The sequence below is a fragment of the Phocoena sinus genome, chromosome 19, assembly GCF_008692025.1.
Source record: "Phocoena sinus isolate mPhoSin1 chromosome 19, mPhoSin1.pri, whole genome shotgun sequence".
In the NCBI taxonomy this organism is placed as follows: Eukaryota; Metazoa; Chordata; class Mammalia; order Artiodactyla; family Phocoenidae; genus Phocoena; species Phocoena sinus.
This window is the reverse complement of record NC_045781.1, coordinates 45,879,338-45,901,278: the sequence shown is the minus strand read 5'-3', so window position 1 is coordinate 45,901,278 and position 21,941 is coordinate 45,879,338. Positions and strand designations below refer to the sequence as shown.

The 21,941-nt window shown below is 58.4% G+C and overlaps 1 protein-coding gene across 4 annotated transcripts; it reads right to left on the bottom strand.

Moving 5' to 3' along the window:
* Positions 1-151: 151 nt before the first annotated feature.
* Positions 152-21,418, bottom strand: MTSS2 (MTSS I-BAR domain containing 2). Of its 4 annotated transcripts, none has more exons than XM_032611800.1 (15): positions 21,142-21,418; positions 16,235-16,296; positions 16,073-16,146; positions 15,139-15,223; positions 14,963-15,054; positions 14,803-14,877; positions 14,450-14,458; positions 13,326-13,483; positions 13,008-13,115; positions 11,971-12,068; positions 10,229-10,451; positions 4,385-4,459; positions 3,908-4,084; positions 3,558-3,723; positions 152-3,474 (listed from the first exon to the last, which is right to left on the bottom strand). In XM_032611800.1, the coding sequence occupies exons 1-15, from the start codon at positions 21,208-21,210 to the stop codon at positions 2,693-2,695; spliced, it is 2,253 nt and encodes a 750-aa protein (XP_032467691.1). In that variant the 5' UTR covers positions 21,211-21,418; the 3' UTR covers positions 152-2,692. The 4 variants fall into 4 exon arrangements, with proteins under 4 accessions (XP_032467691.1, XP_032467693.1, XP_032467692.1 ...); XM_032611802.1 differs by having other exon boundaries at positions 10,229-10,355; positions 21,142-21,350; XM_032611801.1 differs by lacking the exon at positions 14,450-14,458 and having other exon boundaries at positions 21,142-21,350.
* Positions 21,419-21,941: the final 523 nt, after the last annotated feature.

Genomic DNA, 21,941 nt, shown 5'->3' with positions numbered 1-21,941 from the left:
GAGACCTGGCGACTCCTGCACGCCCCCCCACCCCCCCCATCACGGAGCCCTGCAGGGAGCCCCACCCCCAGCGGGGATCTGGGATGGGATGGGCAAGGGCTGGGGTGCTGGCAGGTGAGCAGCGGTGGAGAAAGCCAGGTGGAGGCAGGGGTGTTAATTACAGTACAACTTTATTAATACTGGAATCTTCACAGTGCATTTGTTACTTGTAGCAGTGACTATTTAAATCAAGGAGAGGGTGGGTTGCAGGGGCGTGGGGGGAGGGGAAGGAGAGGATCATTTATCCAAAAACTGACAGAAAGAAAAGAAACAAAATGGTTCAGATGGAATGGGGGTGGTGAGGGGGTGGTGGAGGGAAGAAAAAGTGAGTAGGAACCAGGAGGGGGAGCCTGGGGTGGGGAAATAAATTAAAAAAAGGAACAAGTTAACAGCACCAGAAAAGTTACTTCAGTCAAAAGACACTTTTTGAAAAGAATATTTCTCTGTACAAAAAGAAAAATGAAACAAACGTAAAGAAGTCCCCCAAACCAAAGTTTGTGATGCGGAATGGCTGGCTCGGATCCCAAAGGGGTGGGCCTGCAAGGTGGTCACTAAATGGACGCGAGGCGATCAAGGGGATGGAGGAGTTATGTACAGCCCCCGGCGGGGGGGGGGGGGGCTTGGAGGGGAAGGGCGCCACTGGAGTATGGGTGGGTGGGGGGCAGCTGTGCCGCACCCACCCCCTCCCTGGGTCTCTGAAGCCACCCCCCTTCCCAGGGGCAAGCTCTTCCTCATGGGGACTCAGCTCTCCCCCCACCCCACTGCCCCTTACCCTGCTCACATCACATAACCTGCATCTTAAATCAGCCCACCTGGGCAAACCCTGTGGCGAGGGGCAGTGTAAGCCCCGCCCCAAGCCTTCAAATACAGGCCACCTGCTCTCCTGCCCCCTTCCTCGCCCGGCCCTCCTCCAGGTGTGGTGCGCTCAGCAAGTCTCCTTTCTCCGACCTAGCGACTTACAGGTACCGTTCTCCACCCGCCTTCGGGGACCCCGCGGGGCTCCATATACTCAGGGGCATCCTTGGTTCCCCACACCCGCCTGGCTGCCGTGCCTGGACCCCAGTTTCCAGCACAAGAACTACCAGGAGCCTGGGCTCCATCCAGACCAGGAAAAGCCAGCTCTCCTGACCCCGGGAGGGGCCCCTGCCCCGTGACCCTGCCGCCCTGGCCGCCCTCGGCTGCCTTGCGGGGCCGCAGGAAGTCCTCCGCTCGCACTTGTCACACGTGCTTTTACCTGCTTGGAGCTGGCGCGCAACATGGTGCGGGGGCACTTGCCACCTCACTCCCCGCCGCCCGGACCATCCTGGGAGGGCGGCTCCTCTGACAACAGAGTCAAAGCTAATCTCCCCCCACCCCCACCCCTTGGTCTGCAGCAGACTGACAGGAGGCCCAGCCCCCAGCCCTTTCCAACCTCACCGCGGCTTTGCTCCGGACGCTGGAGAGAAGAGCTGCTCTCTGGCCTCCGGAGCCATTAGGCCCTCCTCCTGCCACAGGCCCAACGCCAGTGTGGGCCCCCCCGCCCCCGTCCCTCAGGCACTCTTGGACACACCCTGTACCGTCTACCCTGTCCCCACAAGCAGTCCTTGTCCGGTCAGCTCATTTTATTGTGTGTTCATAAAAGAACCCCCTCCTGTCCCTCCCCCCACCCCCAGCTCCAGCCCCCATCCCCAGAGGTGGCTGAAACCATCACGGCATCCGAAAGCAGCTCCTGGGGGACTGGCCAGGTGACCCCTAGCCTCTGGACTCCTTCCCTGCTGCCCAGCCCTGCCCTGCCTCCAACCCCAGCCACCTCTGGGGGGAGGGGATGCTGCTTCAGGGTCCCCAGCCTCCTCCAAGCAGGTCCCCTGCATGTCTTCCCCAAGAGGCTTGACTTGGGCCCAGGCCCCCTTCCCCGACAACGACGACGACGACGACGGCGGCGGCGACGGCATCTGGACTCCCAGCTGCAACCTCCCCAGCCCTCCCCCCACCCCGCGCGCCCCCAACAGCCAGCCATCCCGTAGAGCTTTCTCAGCAAACCAGATACCTTAGCCGGTTGGGCCCCTGGGCCCTGCACAGCTGCTCCCCGTCGGCCCTGCTCCCCGACGGAGAGGAGCCTGGAGAGGCAGAGAGATGAGACGACGGAGGAGGGAGGAGGCGGGGGCTCAGTCAGGGCGGGGTGGGCTAGCATTCCGGAAGAGCCCGAGGCCACCGTCCCTGGGGAGATGGCGAGAAGCCAGGCCAGGCTAGCTAAGCGGTGGCACTGCGGGCCCACCCAGGCTGGTGGGACCAGGAGAGGCTGGCCTGGCCCTGCTGCTGTGGGCAGGGAGCATGGCTCTGGGGCTCACCCACACCAGGAAAAGGCAGGGCCCAGAAGGAGGAAGAGGAGGGACAGAGTGGGCAAGCAAAGGTTGAAACAGGCTCCAAATCCAAGTTCCAGGCCCGCAGGCTCCGTCCTGGCGAGGTTTGTTAAAGAAGTCATTTCCTGTTTAAACCTTGAAATCCAAGATGCGTGTCTCTTTCCAATAAAGTAGCTTTGCCTCGTATGACTTCAAAAGAAAAAAAAAAAAAAAAAAGCTTGCCTGGCTCTGCTCTCTCCTGACTGTGCCTTTGCTCTGAAGTGGCCGCTGCCCACCGACCAGGCCACCTGCCTCGCCCGGGCCAGAGGGTGGGATCACAAGATGCGGGGCGCCGACCTGTCGTTGGTGACGGTCCTGCGGAGCCGCACCCCACGCCGGATGGCCACCAGCATGTCTTCAGCCGGGGGGTCGCTGGTGGCAGCGGGGGGCGGGGTGGGAGTCTCCTCCACAGGGGTGGCCGACAGGGCAGTGGGGAAGGGGAACTGGCCCTCGCCCAGGGCGTGGGCGCCTGCCACCAGCTCCCCGAGCTTCTCCACCAGGCTGTGCCGGTTGGCAGCCAGCTGCTGCTGCTGCTGCTCGTCGCCCTCGGCCGCCAGCCCGGCCCCCGGCCCCGGGTAGCTGGCGGCCTCGGGGGACGGGCTGCCCCAGGCTGTGTTGGGCAGGCTGAGCCTCTTCGGGGAGGCCCTGGCCAGGTCCGGGGCCAGGGGCGAGGCGGCCTCGTCGGTGTAGAAGACACACTCCTCGCTGCCCGCCCGCGTGGGCCCCACGTAGCCGGGGGAGTCGGGCACCGTGGGCGTCTTCACGGGGACGATGGGCGGCCGGATGGGGATGGGGCCGGCGCTGGAGAGGGTGCGGCGCACGGCGGGCTTGGTGGAGGGCGTGCGGCGGATGGTGGCCACGCCAGGGGGTGCGCCCGAGGTGGTGGGCAGCCCGGCGGTGGGCAGCCCCGCAGTGGAGGCCGGGCGCTTGGTCTGGATCAGGCGGCGGTAGTTCTGGGCGATGTTGCTGTTGCGAGGGATGGTGGATGACTTGTCGAACTCGGGTGGGCCCTCCCCGTCTGCGTCCCCGTTCACTGAGTAGCAGTCGTAGTCGGAGCCTGGGGGGCACGGGATGCAGTGGGCCTGGGGCCCTGGGGGCCTGTGAAGGCCCAGCCGCCTGCCCCCGGCCCCCGGGGCCTACCTTGGGAGGGGATGGTGTCCTCGGAGCAGGAGGGCGTGGTGGTCTGTGTGCTGTAGCCGCTCGAGTACTGCAGGGAGTCCCGGCTGCTCTTCTGGTGCTCCAGGCTCAGGCCGCGGGTCAGCACCATGGCCAGGTCACTGGCCGCAGGGGACACCTCCTCACCGTGCTGGGGGTGGTAAGACTGCAGGCTGAAGCCTTGCTCCCCGCTTCCCCCTCAGCCCGGACTGCAGGCAGCCCCCAACAGGCTGAGCAGTCTGAGCTGGCCCTGCGACCACTTGCCTGGCCTCCTGAAGCTGACCTAGGAGTGAAGGTGGGGCCCTGGTTGGGCTGCCCAGGGAATTGCCGCTTACCTTGGCTGCGATGGTGGCAGGGGACATGCGGGGTCGCGGGGCCTCCTCTCCACTGGGGCCCAGGGTGCCCCCGACAGCCGGGCCTGGCTCTGTGTCTCGGAGGAGCTCCACTCGGTCCTTCCTCCGTTGCAGGGTGCTGCCTGAGGGCTGCTCGTGGGAGCCGGCCTTGGCCCAGTCCTGCAGGGCATGGCCAAGGGGGCCCTCACTGTTGTTGAAGTTCAGGGTTTCCAGACCCACATGGGGCCTCAGGCTCACAATCATGGCCAAGGACAGAGCACGGAGGGCGCTGTGACACCCCAGTCCTGCCAGGCCCAGGGGCAGGATGGGGAGCCCCGCGAGGGAAAGATGTGAGCGTGTGGGGAGTGGCTGCATGTGGTGCCCAGGAGGCCTGTCTCGCGGGGAGCAAGTGCTTCGTGCACGCCCCTCTGGTTGAACCTGGGCCCTCCCTGTGTCCCGCTGCGGGTGGGAAGCACTGACCGTGGTAGGGGAGCTGCACTCGCTGACGGACTGGCAGGTTTCCGAGGCCTCGGAGGATGCTGAGCTGGAGGACTTCTGCCACGCAGAGGCGAGCAGGCAGGATGATGGGCGGGGAGGCAGGACGAGAGGAGGGAACAGATCTGGTCACAGCGCTGGCATGCAGCAGGGCCTGCTGACTCAGCATTCCCACCCCACGCCCTCCAGGGCCATGGCCACGGCCGTGAGCGTATGCAGTGGAAGGCAGAGCGCACGCCATGGGCAATGACCTGCCCCCCAGCCCAGCCTGATAACCACACACTTTTGAGGATTAACAAGAAGGCTGGCTGCTGATGGCCTGGATGTGGTGGGCAGGGAAAGAGCGATACTCAGGAGGGCAGTGGGGTGCTGGCTTGAACTGCTGGGTTGATGTGTCACTGTTTTCTCAGAAGGGCAGGCCTGGGGGAGGAATGGAGTCCAGAGTTCCATCCTATACATGTTAAGCTGAGCTGCCTGTTAGGTATCTATGCCCAGATGCAATGCAGGCAATTGTATTTACAGTCTGGAGTTTAGGGAGAAGTCAGGTTTGGAACCACAAATCCAGCAGCCGTCGGACAGAATTAGGTCACCTAGGCAGTCAGGATGACGGTGGTTAGAGAAAAGGTTCAAGGACGTCAGGCTGACATTCAGTGCTTTGGAAGAAGAGGATGGCCCAGTGAACAGGAGTGACAGGAGCTGCTGGTGGCGTGGAGGAAGACCACGAGCAGGTGATGTCACAGAATCAGGGGAAGAACCTGACGCGCAAAGGAGGGAGGGGCAGTTGTGCTCGGCTGCTGGGGGTCTGTGCACATGAGGCGGAGGGGTGTCTGTGCAGACCTCCAGAACTGTTTCACAGAATGGTGGGGCAGAAGCCCACGGAGGACAGGACCGAGGGTGCCCAGGAGGCTCCTGCTCTGGACAGTGGCAGGAACTAGGTGCCCTGGAGGCCCCCCAACTCAAAACAACAAAGAGGGACTTCCCCGGTGGTCCAGTGGTTAAGTCTCTGCACTCCCAGTGCAGGGGGCCTGGGTTTGATCCCTGGTCAGGGAACTAGATCCCACATGCATGCCACAACTGAGACCCGGCACAGCCAAATAAATAAATACATAAATAACAAAGAACAACAACAACAAAGAATGAAGAAAAAAGCAAGGGCAGAAACAGGACCATGAGGGTCCCCAGGGCAGAGGCTGGCTTCAGCACTGTGGTTGAGAGACTGGGCAAGTGGCAAGGTGGAGAGCTCACCCTGTTGATGACCCAAATTAAACCTGGAAGGGAACTAATCAGTAGCACCTCTCCAGATCCTGTACCAGCCAAGTAAGATTCTCTAAATCATCCTGGTTTAGACTCCCAGATCTTTTTAATAGTTTATGATGAGCCAAGATGACTAAAATAAAAGGAGCTAAACTCTATAGGTAAGGATTCGGAGGAAATAATAAACACATTTAGAATTTTACCAATATAATTGTTAAGACAAAAATAAAAAAGGAAAAAAGTATTTAGAAAACAGCGGAAAAATTCAACACCCATTCACGGAAAACACTTAGACTAGCAATAGAAAGGAACTTCCTTCATCTGATAACGAGTTATCTCCAAAAATACCAATACTTTTCTTTCTGAGGTTGGAAAAAGATAAGGATGACCATCTCTACTTAGCACTGGAAGTTCTAGCAGTGCAATAAAGCATGACAAAGAAGTAAAAAGCAAAAGGACTGGCAAAGAAGAAAATGGTTGTTTGTAAAAGACATGACTGTGTATGTATTATAGAATATTCAAAAGAACTAATATGTGTTTTTAGTGAGGTTATTGGATACAAGATCAACATAGAAAAAAAATCAAATTGCTAAATATCAGCAGCTAAAAAACAAGTAAAAGACTCTGAAAAAAGCTGAAATAATTTAAAATAGCATCAATAAACATCAAATACCCAGGGCAAAAAAATCCAGCAGTAGATGTGTAAGATCCTCACATGAAAACTGCAAAATATTACTGAGAGAAGGTAAAGCCATCATAAATGGAGAGACATACGTAATCCCAGTCAGAATCCCAGGGGTTGCTTTTTGTTTTTTTTTTAGTGGAAACTGACAAGCTGATATTAAAATTTATAAGGAAATGCAAAGGGCCAAAAACTGACAAGGTAATATTGAAGAATATCAAAGCTGGAGGACTTTTATTAACAGATATCAAGATTTTTTATAAAGCTATTAATAATTGAGATGGTGTGGTATTGGTACAAGAACAGACAAATCAACCAGTGGAATGGAATACAAACTCCAGCAACAGCTATGCATTCACAGACACCCGTTTTATGACAAAGATTAACACACTACAGTGCAGTGGAGGAAAAGATGGTATTTTCAAAAAATTGTCAATTAGATATTCACATGGAAAAAAAACCTCTACCTCCCCCCCCCCCCCCACACACACACAATCAATTCCAGATGAGCTGCAGATCTAAATGAAGAAAAGGTAAAACAAAAAGGCTTTTTTTGGAGGAAAACATCTTTGTGACCTTAGAGTACACCAAAATACCTCAAACAGGACAGAAAAAGCAATAACAATTGAAAAAAAATGGAGAAATTGGACACACATTAAAATTAAGAACTTTAGGTCATTAAAAGACCCCATCAAGGGAGTAAAACAGCAACCCACAGAATCAGAGAAGATGATCAGATGAAAAGCTTGTATCCACAATATATAAGAAGTTCTACAAATCAACAAGAAACAGACAGACAACCTAGGAGAGAAAAATAAGCAAAAGATCTGAACAGGTCCTTCACAAAAAGAGGATATCCAAATGGCCTTTAAAAGTATGAAAAGGTGTTCAACCTCATTAGTCATCGGGGAAATACAAATTAAAGACACAGGGCACTATGATATAATACCTATCAGAACGGCTCAAATGAAAAGGATACCAAGGTCTGGTGAGGAGGTGGAATAGCAGTAAACCACTGCTGTGCTCTTCCTGCCCATTTAATTATGGGAAGACATCAGAGACACTCAAGATGAGGGATATTCTACGAAATACATAACCACTATTCAAAAGTCATTTAAGAGGGACTGAGGAGCCATTATTAGACTGGAGAAGCCTAAAGAGAGATGGTAATAAAATGCAAGGCAGGGTCCTGTACTGGATTCTGGACTCCTGGACCAGGAAAAGGACGTTAGTGAGAAAGCTGGCAAAATGTGAAGAGTCTGTTGACTAGTTAACAGTATTGTGCCTGTGTTAATTTCCTGGTTTTGAAAATTGTTTGGTAGTTACGTGAGATGTTAACATCCGGGGAGACTGTGGGGAGGGTGGGTGGGAACTCTGCACTCTTTTTACAGATTTTCTACAAGGCTAAAATTATTTCAGAATTAAAACAAACCCTTAATGGATAAGTTAAATAGCTATAAAATAGAGAAAAAGTACATTGGAAGATGGACCTGAAGAAATTATCCAGAGAAACAAAGAGATGGGAAATATGACAGTGAAGAAACACACAAATGAAAGTAAGAATAAAGAGATAATGGTTGACGGGCTTCCCTGGTGGTGCAGTGGTTAAGAAGCTGCCTGCCAATGCAGGGGACACGGGTTCGAGCCCTGGTCCAGGAAGATCCCACATGCCGTGGAGCAACTAAGCCCGTGTACCACAACTACTGAGCCTGTGCTCTAGAGCCTGCAAGCCACTACTACTGAGGCCTGCATGTCTAGAGCCCGTGCTCCGCAACAAGAGAAGTCACCGCAATGAGAAGCCCGCGCACCGCGATGAAGAGCAGCCCCCACTCGCCGAAACCAGAGAAAGCCCACGTGCAGCAACAAAGACCCAACTCAGCCAAAAATAAATAAATAAATAAATAAATTTATATATGGAAAAAAAGAGAGATAATGGTTGAAAATTCCTAGAACAAATGAAAAACATGAATACAGAGATAGAGAAACACAAACACACCAAGTGAGGTTAAAGAAAAACAAATCCACAATTAGATACATTGTAGAAAAACTAAAGTGGCCAGAGAGAGAAGTCAGATCATTCACAAAGGCACAACAGTGACTGACAGCAGACGTTACAACCAGCCACAGAATCCAGAACACAGGGGGAATATATCTTCAAAATGTGGAAACGGAGTAACTGTCACCCCAGAATTGCATCCCTGGCAAAACTAACTTTCAAGAAAGAGGAAAAATATAAAGCATGTTTACAGATAAACAAAAACTGAGTTCACTACTACAGACGCATTCTAAAAGAACTTCTAAAGGACATATTTTACTTCAGAAAGAAGGAAAGTGACCTTAGAAGGAAGATGGGATACAAGGAAAAAATGAACAAAAAAAGTGTAAACACATATGGGTAAATCTAAACACACAGATACTGTATGTATAAAATAATGATAAAATTAAGAAGAAAAATGTCAATCATGGGGACGATTAAAAAGGAGATATATATAGCTTATAAGGGGAGGGAGTGGGTGACTGAAGTTAAAATATACGTTAAGGTCCTTGAATTATTCAGGAGGTGGGGCTGTGACTTTGCTACAGATGCATGGTAAAATTTCAAGATAACCTGTAAAAGAAATGAAATAAGAAGTATAACTTAAAATCCAGTAGAAGGAAAATAATGGGGAAAGGAAAAAACAAAAAGCAAGAGAAGAGACAAAAGCAGCACAGAAAAAGCAGAATGAATAGAAAGAAAAAAGTAAGACAGAAGTCTAAATATGCCAGTAATCATAATAAATGTGAATGGACTAAAAACGTCAATTAAGAGATTGTCAGATTGGATAAGAAAAGAAAATCTAGGCATATGCTGTTTATAAGAGACTCATCTAAAACATAAGGACATAGTGAGCTTAAAAGCTAAGAGACAGAAAATGATACCATAAACATTGAGCAAAATAAAGCTCAAGGAGCTGTAGTAATATCAAAACAGACTTTAAGCTAGAAAACATAAAAGTAACAGAAGATCAACTACATCACGTTAGGAGATTCAGTTCACTAAGAAGAGTTAACATTTTGAAGTTGTATGCACCTAATAAAATAGTCTCAAAATATATAAAGCAAACGGATAGAGCTATATGGGAGAAATGAACAATTCCAGCTTTTCAATTACTGATAGGTAAAGCAGACAGGAGTGAATGGGGAATGAGGTAGAGGTGGTCAGTGTGGACAAGTCTTTTGAGAAGTTTTGCTGTGAAGGAGAGACTAGGTGGCTGGAGGAGAACATGGAGGAAGGGAGGAGGGCTTTTAAGATGGATGACACTAGAGCATGTGTTTGTGTGCTGACAGGAATGAGCCAGCAGAGGAGGGGAGACTGGCAATGCAGTGGGGACATCCTTGGGCAAGAGGGCAGGAAAAGAGAGAATGCTGAGCTCAGATGGAGGCACTCGCCATGATGGGGAAGGACAGCACCCTGGGCATGTGGCCTGACCTCCCTCTGTCTTCTGCTGTAGTTCCTGTTTCCATCTCACTGAGGCTGCAGGATCTGAGCCTGCATCTGAAGAGATTCTTGGGCCAGTCTCTGTGTTCAGAATGAACTGGCCAAAGTGTGGAGAAGGGGGAGGATGTCTGCAGATCCTGGGGCTCCTGGGGGTGCCTCCTAGGGCCAGCCACTCCATCACAGCCAGCCTATGCAGGGGGAGGGTCACAAGGCGCCAGAGCTGGTAAGCTGCTCTAAGACCTTCCAACTCTCCTTAGCCTTGAGGCAGTGAGTTGAGGTTGGTCCTCAATGTGGTGGCCCTGGGGACCTCCAGGGCTAGTCTCAACAGCTGTAGGTGGCCCCCAACGTGGATGGCCTGAGGCTGGCATGATGCCACTGCACCCTACCCCAGGTGGTTCAGCAGATGCCCCCTCACCTGGCTGGTGACGTCTGAAGGCATGGGCGAGGGGGGCTTGGAGTAGGTGGCATCCTGGGAGATGAAGCCAGAGTCGTGGGAGGAGACGCTGGAAAGGCGGGCGCTGGCGGTGGCCGGCTGTGCCAGGCTGCGGTAGCGACAGGTGGAACCAGGTGAGTATGTTTGGGCACCCCCAGGCCACGGGGCTCCGCCACCCTTGGCACTGCTACTGCTGCTGGGGGCGCTGGGGGAGTGAAGGGGGGTGCACAGCAGCCAGACAGGGAGACACAGGGGTGTGTGTGGAAGGGTGACAGACGAGGGTGGGGGAGAGAGGTGAGGGGCAAAGGAAGGAAAAGACAATGTCAGACTACAAGGTCCTGAGACCAAAGTGCCACAGAGGAGCTGGGTTCCAGGACTGTGGGACAGGGTGGGGCCTGGGCAGGGGACCACACTGAAGAGCTGGCCCAGCACCTGCCCCCGGAGCACCCCAGTGCTACCTCCTACTCTGCCATCAAGAACAGGAGACCTTAGGTTAACAAGGAAGAAACGGAGTCACCCAGCATCAAAGAGTTTCCCAGTGAGGCTACAACCAGACATAAGCCTGATCATGACTGTCTTCTCAAAGTCTGATATTTGCTATCAAATCCTAATTGAATGTCTACTGCGTGGTGACGGTCTGTGTGGGGCTTGGACTCACCATTGCCCTCATCCTTTCCGCCCCCTGAAGGGTGTCCAGCCCTCTGTAGTTCATATCCTCTACGCAACCATTTCATCCCTGGGCAACGTTCCTGGCAATGAAGGTCGCCTTCCTCCTGAGCATGACCGGGAAGGTCCCCAGCCTCCACCCTTGGTCATGGGTGTCCCCTGCAATCAACTCTCCCCTCCTGTGCCAGTCACCCACCCGGGGGCTGAAGAGCCGCCAGTTGACGTGGACCCTCCTCTCCCTGCAGGAGCCGCTGACTGCTGTGCCTGCCTTACTGCCCATGCCCCCGGTTGCCCAGCCAAGGTGGATCTGGGGAAAGGGTGCCTGGCACAGAGGGGTCTCCCCGCCAGGAACCCGCACTATGCTCACTGCCCTCCCGCCGAGGAGCCTTGAATCTTAAATAGCTCTCCCAATCCCACCCAGGAAGTGCTCCTGCGTCTGAGCCCGACCGGTGACCGAGCAAGACCTTTGGCCTCTCCCTGGCTCTGCAAGACCTCGGGGCCCAGCTTAGGCCGAGGTTCGGGCCTGTGGCAGCTGCCCAGGCACCAGCTCTCAGGAACCAGCCAGGCTGCAGTGTCCATAAGGTAATAAGCTTGTAGCCTCAGCGCATGTTCCCCAATGCCTCCAGCGCCCTCCCCGTCTCAGGCTCTTACTATTGCCCCAGGACGTGTTGAGCCTGGCAGAGTCTAGTGGTTAAATGCTGGGGTTCTGTACCTCAGCCTTCCCGTCTGTGAAATGGAGACAACACCATACCTGATACGGTGGTGCTAGGATTCAATGAAGAAAATGCATAAAGCATTTAGCACGGCACCTGGTGCATACTTACTGCTCCATAAATGAAGCTGCTGCCCCTCCGCCCGCCCCCAACACACGCCTGCACTAGCAGCAGTCTTGCAACGAGAGAAGTTTCCCCTATGCTTGCAGATTCCTTGGTGACGTAGGAGTTGTGTGAATTCTGGGGCCCTGAAGCTATTCTTGATGCAGTTTTGGTGGGACCTTCCCGATCCCTTGCTGCAGTACCCCTGCCCCTCCCTGCACCCCACTTCAGCCCCCCACTGACCTGCACATACTGGACTTCCGGGAGCTGGAGCTGCTGGGCGATGAGGGTGGGGTCTGGTAGGACCAGCTGTAGTCTGAGCCCTTCAAGTCTTTGATTACCTGGATGGACATGAATGGGGTCACTGGAAGCAGCCCTGCCCTGCAGAAAGCCTCATCCTTTTCCTGGGCCTCCCCTCCGAGGGCTAGTAGGGCCAGAGGCCCCCTGCTGTCTTCCCAATTGAGAACCGGGCCCCAAAGGAGATCCCTGGGAGTCTGAAGCCCCCTGCCCCCCAGCCTTTTCCTAACACAAGCTCCTCACTCAGGGGCAGGAAGCAGGGCTGCCAGAGGGCTGGGGGGGATGCCTGGGGAGATTCTGCCCCCTCTGCTTCTCAGGGAAGCCGCGCAGGCCAGGACATGGGAGAACCTGGTGCTCCTGAGGACTCACTGTCGCTGGCAGAGGAGCCAGGCCAGAGTGACCATGAAGGACACCACGGGGTTCAAATCCTGGCTCTGCTCTGCTCTCGGGCAAGTTCCTGGGTCTCTCCTGGGTTTCTCCTGTGAAATGCAGCCAATCATTCCTATTTTAGAGGGCCACTGGGGTGAATGAATGAGGTGACCCATGGGAAGTGCTCCGTGTGGGCTGGGCACACAGTAGGCGCCTAGTGAGAGCAACGCCACGGCGCTGTCAGGTAGGGCTGACCCTAGTGCAATGGGAGCATGGTGGTGAGGCGAAGTGGGCAGGGCGGCACATGGGGGCAGGAGCGTCTGTGTCTAGGGGAGCTGACGGGTCTGGGTGTGGATGCCAGGTAGGCATCATCAGGCCTTGCTTTCTCAGGGGGATCCTGTGGGTCTGGGACTTCCACCCGTCTGCTCTCGATATAAGGCCCCCATTGGGTCCTGGGCACACCGCCCCTCACCTGGGCAGATGCTCCTAGATCCCCACAGGTGGCCCTCTGTGTCCAGCTGCCTCCTCCAAATGCTGTCCCCTTTTCTCCTCTATCATCCCCAACCAAGGGCAAGCCATCCCCTCCGCTGTCCTGTCCCCAGGGCTGGCCGCACCTGCTCGCTGGCGGGGGGCAGCTTGTGTGGCTCCGCGGTCAGCACCACCAGGTCATCGATGATGCCCTGCAGGTGGGTGATCTCTCCCAGCATGGTCAGCTCGCCGTTCTGATGGAGCAGTGAGTCAGCCTCTCGGCCCCGCCCCTGCCCATGCACCCTGGAGGACCAGGCCACACTGGGTCTCCCCTCCCTCACCCCTTCCCACCAACCAACGCTGCTTGGGCTGATGGAGGCTCCCAAATCATGGTTCTTGGGAACCCCTCAACTAGCCCAATGGTGGAGACGCTCAGAACGCCTCTCTGTTCCCGAGGAACCCACCACCACAGGCTGCAGGAAGGTGATAAAGGTGCAGAAGCGGCCACGCTCCTCAATCAGGGCCCGGCGCACCGCCTGCTTCTCCGTCTCCTCCAGCAGCAGGTACATGTCGTTCACGTCCTGCAGGGCACTGTCCAGCTGGGGCTGCAAGTCTCCTTTCCCTGGAGGGGTTGGGAGGAGAGGCCACGCTGGGGATGCCGGCCCGGCCCACTGCATCCACAGCTCAGACCCTGTGGTGGTGTCCCTGGTCGTGGGGCTGGGCACTGCCATGGGGGCCAGGGGATTGGGGAGGGCAGTCGGGACGCTGGGGCTCGTGGAAGGGCTGGTCCCCAGAGCAGACAGAGAGGACAGATAAACAAAGCACACAGGAAAGATACCAAAGCTGCGAAGCCACCCAGGTCCTGGGGTGAGCAGAGCCCTGGGCAGCCCCAGGGCCGCCCTTGGTGCAGCTGTGCTCAGGAGAGCCCAGTGGCAGCCTCCACAAGAGCTGAGACTTCCACCCCCCAGGATACCCTCACTGCCCACAGGATGGTGGCCCCTCACGTCCCAGGGCACAGGGAGGAGGAAGGGAAGCAGGACAAAGTAGAGCGTGGGGGGCGCAGCTGTAGGCCAGGCCACGAGGGGGTGTAGGGGCCAAGAGGGCTAGGGGCTGGGCCCAGGGGACAGGGAACGGGGTGCCTCCGTGTGGGTCCCCCCTCAGCTCAGGGAATGATGCACAAGGACAGCAACAGCGACACCAAGAAGCGGCGAGAGAGACACGGAGAGGCGAGAAGATGATGTAAAGGAGACAGCGAGACAGGAAGTGGGGAGGCAAGAGGTAAGGACTCTGGGAGGGCCTGGTGGGGGCGGGGCAGCCAGGGCCTGTGTCCCCACCCTGCCCGGTCCAACCCCTCTTGGCCTGGCAGACTGACCCCAGCAGTGGCCCCGGACTCATCCCTGGCCAGGGGCCCCAGGGGCCCCAAGGGGACTGTGCCCCAGGCCCCTCCCTCGCTGGACCGACCGCCTTCCTCGCTCTTCCTTGGCCTGGAGAGGCTCCTTCCACTGGCCCTGAGCTGGGGGAGACAGACAAATGCGACAAGGACGACAAGGACGGGAGGAGCAGCTGGAGGGATGGACATCTGACTTACCAAGTAGCTCTACAGGAAGGATTGGGACGAGGAGAGGAGAGGAGAGACAGAGAAAGAAAGAATGTGTGAAAGACAGCCGGATGGACAGAGCCACTCCTGGGGGTAGGGGTGGGGTGGGGTCTGGGGGTGCCTGGGCCTGTTGGCCTCCTGCTGCCTCCCTGGGAGGGGAGGTCCTGGGTCGGGTCTGGGGTGCAAGGTGCTCCCTCTGCCCCACCCAACAGGTTGGAGGGTCCTGTGTGCGGGATAGGACCCCTCAGGCCAGGATGATGCCCTGGGGTGCCCCACAGGGCAGCAGGGGATACAGAGCGGGGCCCCGTGGGGCTGTGCCTCTGTGGGCCAGCTCTGGGCTCTACCTTTGCGTGCTTTCTTCTGCAGCTTCAGCGTGTCTGAAGATTTCTTCTTGATCTCATGCCTGGCTCGTTTGTACTCTGTGCAAGGGATGAGAAAGGAGCCCTGTGACGGCGGTTTCCGTCCAGTGGGGGGCGGGAAGCACGGGCCGAGCCCCAGACCCACCTTTTGCGTGGTCCTTGTCCAGCTGGTTGGCCGACTTCTTCCAGTCCTCGATGCGCTCCTGCAGTGGGTTGATGAGGCTCTCCAGGAGCGCACTGTGGGCGGGGGCAAGAGGGTCAGGTCCACCATGGAGGTGTCCCCGTGACACGCCCCCCTCCCCGACCGCAGCGCCCACTCACTTGGTGAACTGCCGCAGCTTGGTCTCGATGCTGCGGTGGCGCATGCACATGCGCGTGAGCGCCGAGCCAATATCCCGCGTGGCCCCTGGCGAGGCAAGCGCGCAGCATGTGAATGGGCCCGCCGGGGCTTCTGCAGTCCCGGCCTCAGGCCACGAGGGGGCGCACAGGCCCGCGAAGGCCGAGCCGGCACCTCGCGCCCCGCCCCCCAGCTTTCCGCAATCCTGCCGGCCCCAGCAGGCGACTTGATCTCTTCTCAGTATTTACCAAGGCCCTCCTCCGAACTGGACCAAGGTCCTGCCCATCCTGGCTATGCCAGCCTCCTGCAGCTGCGGCTGCTCTGCTGGTCGGGCCAGGAGCTGCCCTTCACCCCAGCTGGGAGAGGCTGGCATCAAAGACATCCAAAGATCCAACCAAAATCCCCTCCTGCCCTACCAGGAACCCCCTCCAGGTGTGCCCAGATGCAGGTGTGAGAGTGCCAGCATGCGCCCACTGCCTTGGTTCTCACCACCCGAAGGAGCAGGGGACCCAGGTCCCTGCTCCTCGGACCAGAATGCAGAGGAGATGCCAAGGCCAACAGGGAATGTTCACCTGCCCCCTGTGCTCTCAGAAGGGCAGAAGGCGGTGGAAAAGAAGCCACAGTCAAACTCACCATAGGGAAGCACGAACAACTGTGGCTGAGGGGTCAAACCAGCCGCCCAGAAGCGAGAAGGGAACCCCCCTTTGTAACATCCTGTCATCTTTCACCCACTCCTGCTTGCATGCCTCTAATGACGAGAGGCTCACTCTCTCCACAAAAAGCCCATTCCATTAGGGAGAACTCAAGGTCCCGACTCTGGGCCTGGTGTCCTCTTCCCAGTTCATATTCCACTCAGCCTTTCCAGCTTCCAAGCCCAACCTGGGGCATCCCCAACCTCCAGCCATGCCCCCTCCCTACCTCGGGTGTTGGTGGCCATGTCAGCCACTTTCTGGAAGGCATCCAGGAAGGCCACAGCAGCCAGCACAGTGGTCCTGGGGAGATGGACAGCGGGATGGTCTGTGGGTGAGGTGTCTTTTCTACCCATTCCCTCCCCAGCTGGGGCACCCTCAGCAGCCTCACCTCAGCTGGGAATGCAGCTTTGTGGCCTTGGAGTTGAAGTCCTCCCAGATGGGGTAGGAGCCCTGCAGAGGAGATGGGAGAGGAAGGGAGACTCCATGAAGACTGCAGGGCTCTACCTGGGCTGGGCTCCCCACATGCCTGGGTCCAGACTCTGGGCAGTTTCTAAGACAGCAGCCCTGCCCCTGCGGAGAGGAAGGCTCCTGGGCTCTCTAGGGGGAAAGGCGACCAAGGACAGAGACCTGGGGCATGAAGAAGGCCTGGCCCTGGGAACAGGCACCTTTGCCCATTCCTCCCTTCCTGACAGTCAGGAACTCTGGCCCACTGTCTGCAATGGTGGCCCACATCCTCAACGGAGATGGAAACAGTGAATGGCAGGTCCTGTCTCCTCGGGGATGGGAGGGGCCTGGCAGGGAATCTGGGCTGAGCCACACGAGGGGAACTATGTTCCCCCGACACAGCCCAGGATGGTCCACGTGGCATGGGGGCAGAGGCACAGTGCCAGGGCTCAAGGCATGCTAGGTCTGAACTGGGGCCTCTGGGGCCCCCACCCTGTGCCCTGGAAGGAGCTGCCAGCCCGGCCATCCATCCATCCTGGGCCAGCAGAGGTGGCTCCCAGGCCTGGGGAGGCTATGGCTGCTTCAGAGCCTGGCCAGCCTGCCTGGGACAGTCAGGCCCCAGGCTGAATGGGGCCTTGTGCGGCCAACAGAGCCACCTTTCTCCACCCCCGGCTCCCCTCCCCTCCTGGGGACACAGTGTGGCCTTTATCCCAGCCTGGCCCAAAGTTCTGAGTTGGGAGGGGGTTTCCCAGTAGGGAAGCCAGGCTCTTGGTGATCAAGTTGTCCAGTGAGATCAAGGGGTTTTTCTGGCTAATGGGGCCCTCGCATGGCTGTTGGGTCCTGGCCCAATGGCCCTGTGGAAGACTTGATCCTTGAAGGGGAGCCTCAGGCCGGCAAAGCCCCTAGCCCCAAAGTGCTGCCGACCTTCCCTTCCATGTGGGATGGGACGCTGGGAGCTGGGGATTTTCCGGTGGAAAGGGGGAAGGCAGAGACCCCAGTCCCCAAGGCCTCAGAGGGAGGCTTTGCCAGGCTGGAACCCCAGGGACAGGGCCAGCCTGCAGGGGTGGGGAGAACAGGGCAGCTTCTGGGAGCCTCAGAAACTCCATCCCCTCCCAGCCCAGCCCAACCAGTGGCCAGGGAAAGCAAATATTTGAGAAGTTCACACAGGCTGGAGCGGGAAGGGGGAGGCTGTGCGTGGGCTGTCTCTGTGCGGCACAGCTCAGGGTAAAGGAGCCCGGGAGGCCACCCCTGACAGTCCTGAGGGCCTGGCGCCCTCCGTGACCTCAACACCCTCAGCCCTAAGCCTTGCCAAGACCTCCAGGGAGGAGGGATGATGCTGTGGGTACAGGGGTCCAGAGGCACCGTCCTGGCCCCCAGAAAACCTAAGCACTCCCAGCAGCCTCTGGGCAGTCTCAGAGGGCAGCAGACTGGGAGAAGCTGGGAAGACACAGGTCCCTACCCCATTAAAGTCCCCGGCTGGGGCCCACCCCGACGCTTCTGCCCAGCCAGGATGGCTCCAACCCAGACCCTCACAGCCTTGGCTTTCCCGGTGGAGAGGGGACAGGATGGGGCGTGGGGGAGGCCAGGCCCAGTCCCTCCTCAGCAGATGGACAGGAGCACCTGGGTCTCTAAGGACCTGAGACTCCACCTGCCACTAGTAACTCATGAGGACCCTAGAGGTGAGGTTGAGGGGCCGAAGCAGCCAGGGCCCCAGGGGTGTCCTCAGTCTTCACCTGGACCTGTGCCCTCACGTGGGCCGCGCCCTGGCTGTCAGGTTCTAGGACCCTGGGTTGTCATCACTAGTGACAGGGACTGCTACTGTTGATCAAGAGCGTGCGGTGGGCCAGGCACTGTGTGATCGCATGGAATCCTTACAATGACCCTGTGAAATGAATACTGTTGTCACCCCCATTCTACAGAAGAGGAAACTGAGGCTCAGAGAGATTAACCAGCTTGCCCAAGGCCATCGAGTGCCAGGGTCAGGATCTGATCCCTTGTCTGACTGGTCACTACACGTCAGGGATCCACCCCCCACCACTTCTGGAATGCACGGAGACGAATATCTGGGCATCAAGGGTGGGTAGGGGGCAGGAACTACATGGATGGGAGAGATGCCCAGCTCTGCCCCCAGAGCAGTGGGCTGCTCTGGAGGGGAGAGGTTACATGCTCACTAGAGGTGCTCAAGTGGATGGGATGAGACCGATATGGAGGCTGCTGGGCCCCAGGCCCCTGGCCCCCGGACACTGTCTCTGACCGGGCCCTGGGCTGTGCAGGTGAGCGACTCAGGCTGCAATCCCAGAGAGGGGTCTTTCTGGGTGGCCTTGGGCCAGGGCATCCCCTCTGAGCCTGTCTGCTCACCTGTAAGGTCAGGATGGGAAGTGCACCGATGTCAGCAGGTCAGTATGGAGACTGCATGGAAAGCACTAGCACAGTGCCCGGCACACAGTAAATGCTAGGTTAATGCTGGCAGACAGAGCAGACACTTGACCCCTGCTTCTCTGCCAGGAGCCTCTCCCACCTGGCCAGGGCCTATGTGTCCGGGTGACACTCCCCACTCTTGAGGGCAGGCAAAGATTATGACCCTGTTTTCTGGATGGGCCAGTGCTGCTGAAGGTGAGGCCTGGGGCTGAGGCAGAGCCCTGGGTGCCACACCCAGCCCTGTCATCTTGGGCAAGTCCCTGCCCTTCTCTGAGATTCGATGGGCATCTGAGCTAAATGAGGCACAGCAGGCAAGGAAAGCTCCCGAGGGCCCCCTCCCGATCCCTGAGCTACTGTCCTCCTCCAGGCCCCCCAGCCTCCAGGTGTAAGTCCTCCTCCCCCACTCTGCCTCTCCCACGCCAGGGTCTGGGCCTCCAGGAGGGCCGGGGTGTGCTGTTGTGGGGCCTGTGGCCGTGCTTGCCCTGTGTGGAGGGGCCTCACAGGTAAGCTCAGTCACCTCAACCTGGCCACGTTCCTCTACGGAAACCCTGCTGCTTCTGTGGCTCAGGCCACAGAAGGAAACAGCCAGAAGCCGTGCCTCAAATCCAGATGATCGACCTCCAGGTGGCCCGGTCCCCTGCTCTGTCCCTGGCCCAAACACATGCATGTGTCGTAGGTATATCGGGACTTGGCATCACCGCAGGTGAAACCTCTCCCAGTTTGCTTCCACATGTCAGAAAATCCTGCCTCAATCACTTGTTACAACCTGGGCCCATTTCCTTCTATCTCATCCCAAAGTGCCTTGCAAATTGCCTGGAGAGGGAGGGAGACAGTCCTGCCCCTCTGCTCTGTGCAAAAGCTGCTGCTCTCTGCAGTGTTTGTGGAGAGGATGCCAGAAGGAGGAGGGTGTGGGAAGGTCCCCCCCTCTGCCAGCCCTGGGAATGGTTGGGGGAGGGTTGTCTGGGCTGCTTGGTCCCAGGAAGGAAAGCCGGTGCCAGGGCTGTGATGTCCACAGGGCAGGAGGGGCTGCTGAGGGCAGAGAGAGGCCAGGACTTTTGGGGGCCGGCAGAAGCAGCTTGGAGTGGAGTTGCAGGGGATGGAGCGCTCAGGGGAGCACCCTATACGGGGGCAGTGAGTGGCACCTATGCATGCTGTTAACCCTGTAGTTCCTAGTGAGGGTGGCTCCAGTTCTCTTGGGGGTGGGGGTGGGGGCGCGGGCGCAGGGATCTGGCAGCTGCCCCTGGGGCTGTTCCCCTGGCAGCACTGGGAGCCCCCGAAGGGCCTGCTTGGGCACTGCGGTGTGTCCTCCCGGGGCCTGCGGCCCCACAGTAGGAGTCTATGTTGTGTACTTGGGAGTGTGAGACAGCTTGTGAGGGCGGGGGTCTGACGAGGTCCCAGTTCTCTCCCCTGCTCTTCCCCTGCCCCACAGGCCTGCCCCAGAGGGGAAGGGTAGAAACGCTGCTTCCTGGTCCCCATCCTGTCGTCGGAGCTGCCCTTACCCTCTGCCCAGTCAGCCTGGGGCGGCCCTGCCAAACCTTAGCCTCTTTGGGGGAGAGGAGCCCCCTCACTCCCTAGACCACCAGTGAGAGGTGAGGTCAGGGAGTGTCCAGCAGTCTCCTTAATGACCTTGAACCATTCCCAGGCCTCAGTTTCCCCACCTGGTGAGCCAGCGGTGGGCCAGGAATTGGTGGCCCGCTGCAGCCTGACCTTGGGTAATCATGGGGAGGGGCTGGAGCTGACAGCCCGGAGCAAGAGTAGCCCTTCCCTGGGGCTGCTCCATCAACCCAACCTTCTCCCTCCTCCTCCCAAGGTGGGGACAGAAGCCTTGGGATGCAGGAACGCTCATCGTGGAGACCTTGGAGTCCTGGATCTTGTTTTTGGGGACCCGGGCAGCGGGTGCGGAGGCCGAGGCCGGCAGGGAAGGAGTTAACGGTTCCCTGCTTTATTATTTTCCCCTGCTTTGGCGGTGACAGCATTGTCTGGGCTCCCGGGCCGTCGTGGGCGGGGGAGTGGGGGGGATGGTGGTGGTAGGGGGCGGAGGCCAGAGAGACCCCGGGCCCGTTAAAGGGCCGTGGAGTCGCTCCCGGAGCCAAACCCCATTCATGGTTTGGGGGTCTGGGGCGCGGGGAGCCCGCGTGTGCGCAGGCTCGGGTCTGGTCCCCAAGGGGGCGCTGCGACCCGGGCGACCCGGGGCTTGGACCCCGGGCACCGCACGGACACCCCGACACACGAGCACCCACACCCCCCAAGACGGGCACCCAGAGACCCGGGCGCACGGCAGTCGCAGGCCAGACGCGCTCAGACAAACAGACACGGCGGTGCACGAACACAGCGGGGCACGGCTGCCCGCCGCCACGCGTCCCCAGAGGGGGCACGCACCCGCACAAGCACCCGCGCGCCTGCAGGGCGGCCAGCCCCGCCGCGCCCCGTTACCTTCATGTCGTTGACGATGGCCTGGAAGAGCCCTCCCAGGGCGCCGCACTCCTTCTCCGCCGTCTCCATGCTCGGGCCGGGCGGCAGCGTCGGCGGCGGGGCGCAGGCTGGGCGAGGGGACCCAGGCCGCGGCGGCTTTCGCTCCGAGGCCGGGTCGGGCCTGCAGCCTCCGGGCTGCGCTCAGCGGCCGGCCGCGCCGCGCTCGGGGATCGCGGGCCGCCGCGGGGCGGCGCGGGCCATGTCGCGGCGGGGCTGGCGGGCGGCGCGGGGACTGGAGCGGCGTCCGTAATCCGAGCCGCCGAGGCTTGGACGTCACGTGGACGCGCGGAGGGAGGGCCGTGGGGAGGGGCAGGCCCGTGGCGGGAGGGGTCTGTGGGAAAGACCGGGCGAGCTCCGGCCCATTCACCAGGAATGGAGCCCGGGCTTTGAAATCCGAGCCCCGGCGCGGCCGAACTGGTCGGGCTAGAGGGCCCGGCAGGCGCAGGCGCCGCCGCGGTTCGGGGGCGGCGCTGGGGCGGGGCTGCCCGGCTTGCCCGCGGGAGTGGGACCAGTGGTTGGGTGCCCGCTCCGGGAAGGTGCCCAACACCACCACCCCCTCCAGCCTTTGGTCTCTGGCCGGTGTGTGTGTGTATGTGTGTACGTCGGGGTGCGTGTGTGTGTGTGTGTGTGTGTCGGGGGGTGGGTGTTCCCGCGCTTTAAGAAGAGGGGGGCAGGCTGGGGTCCTCGGGGCGCATCCCGTGGGATGGATACACCACCCTCAGCAGGGGCGCACGGTGCCCTGGAGGCTACCCGCCTTGGAA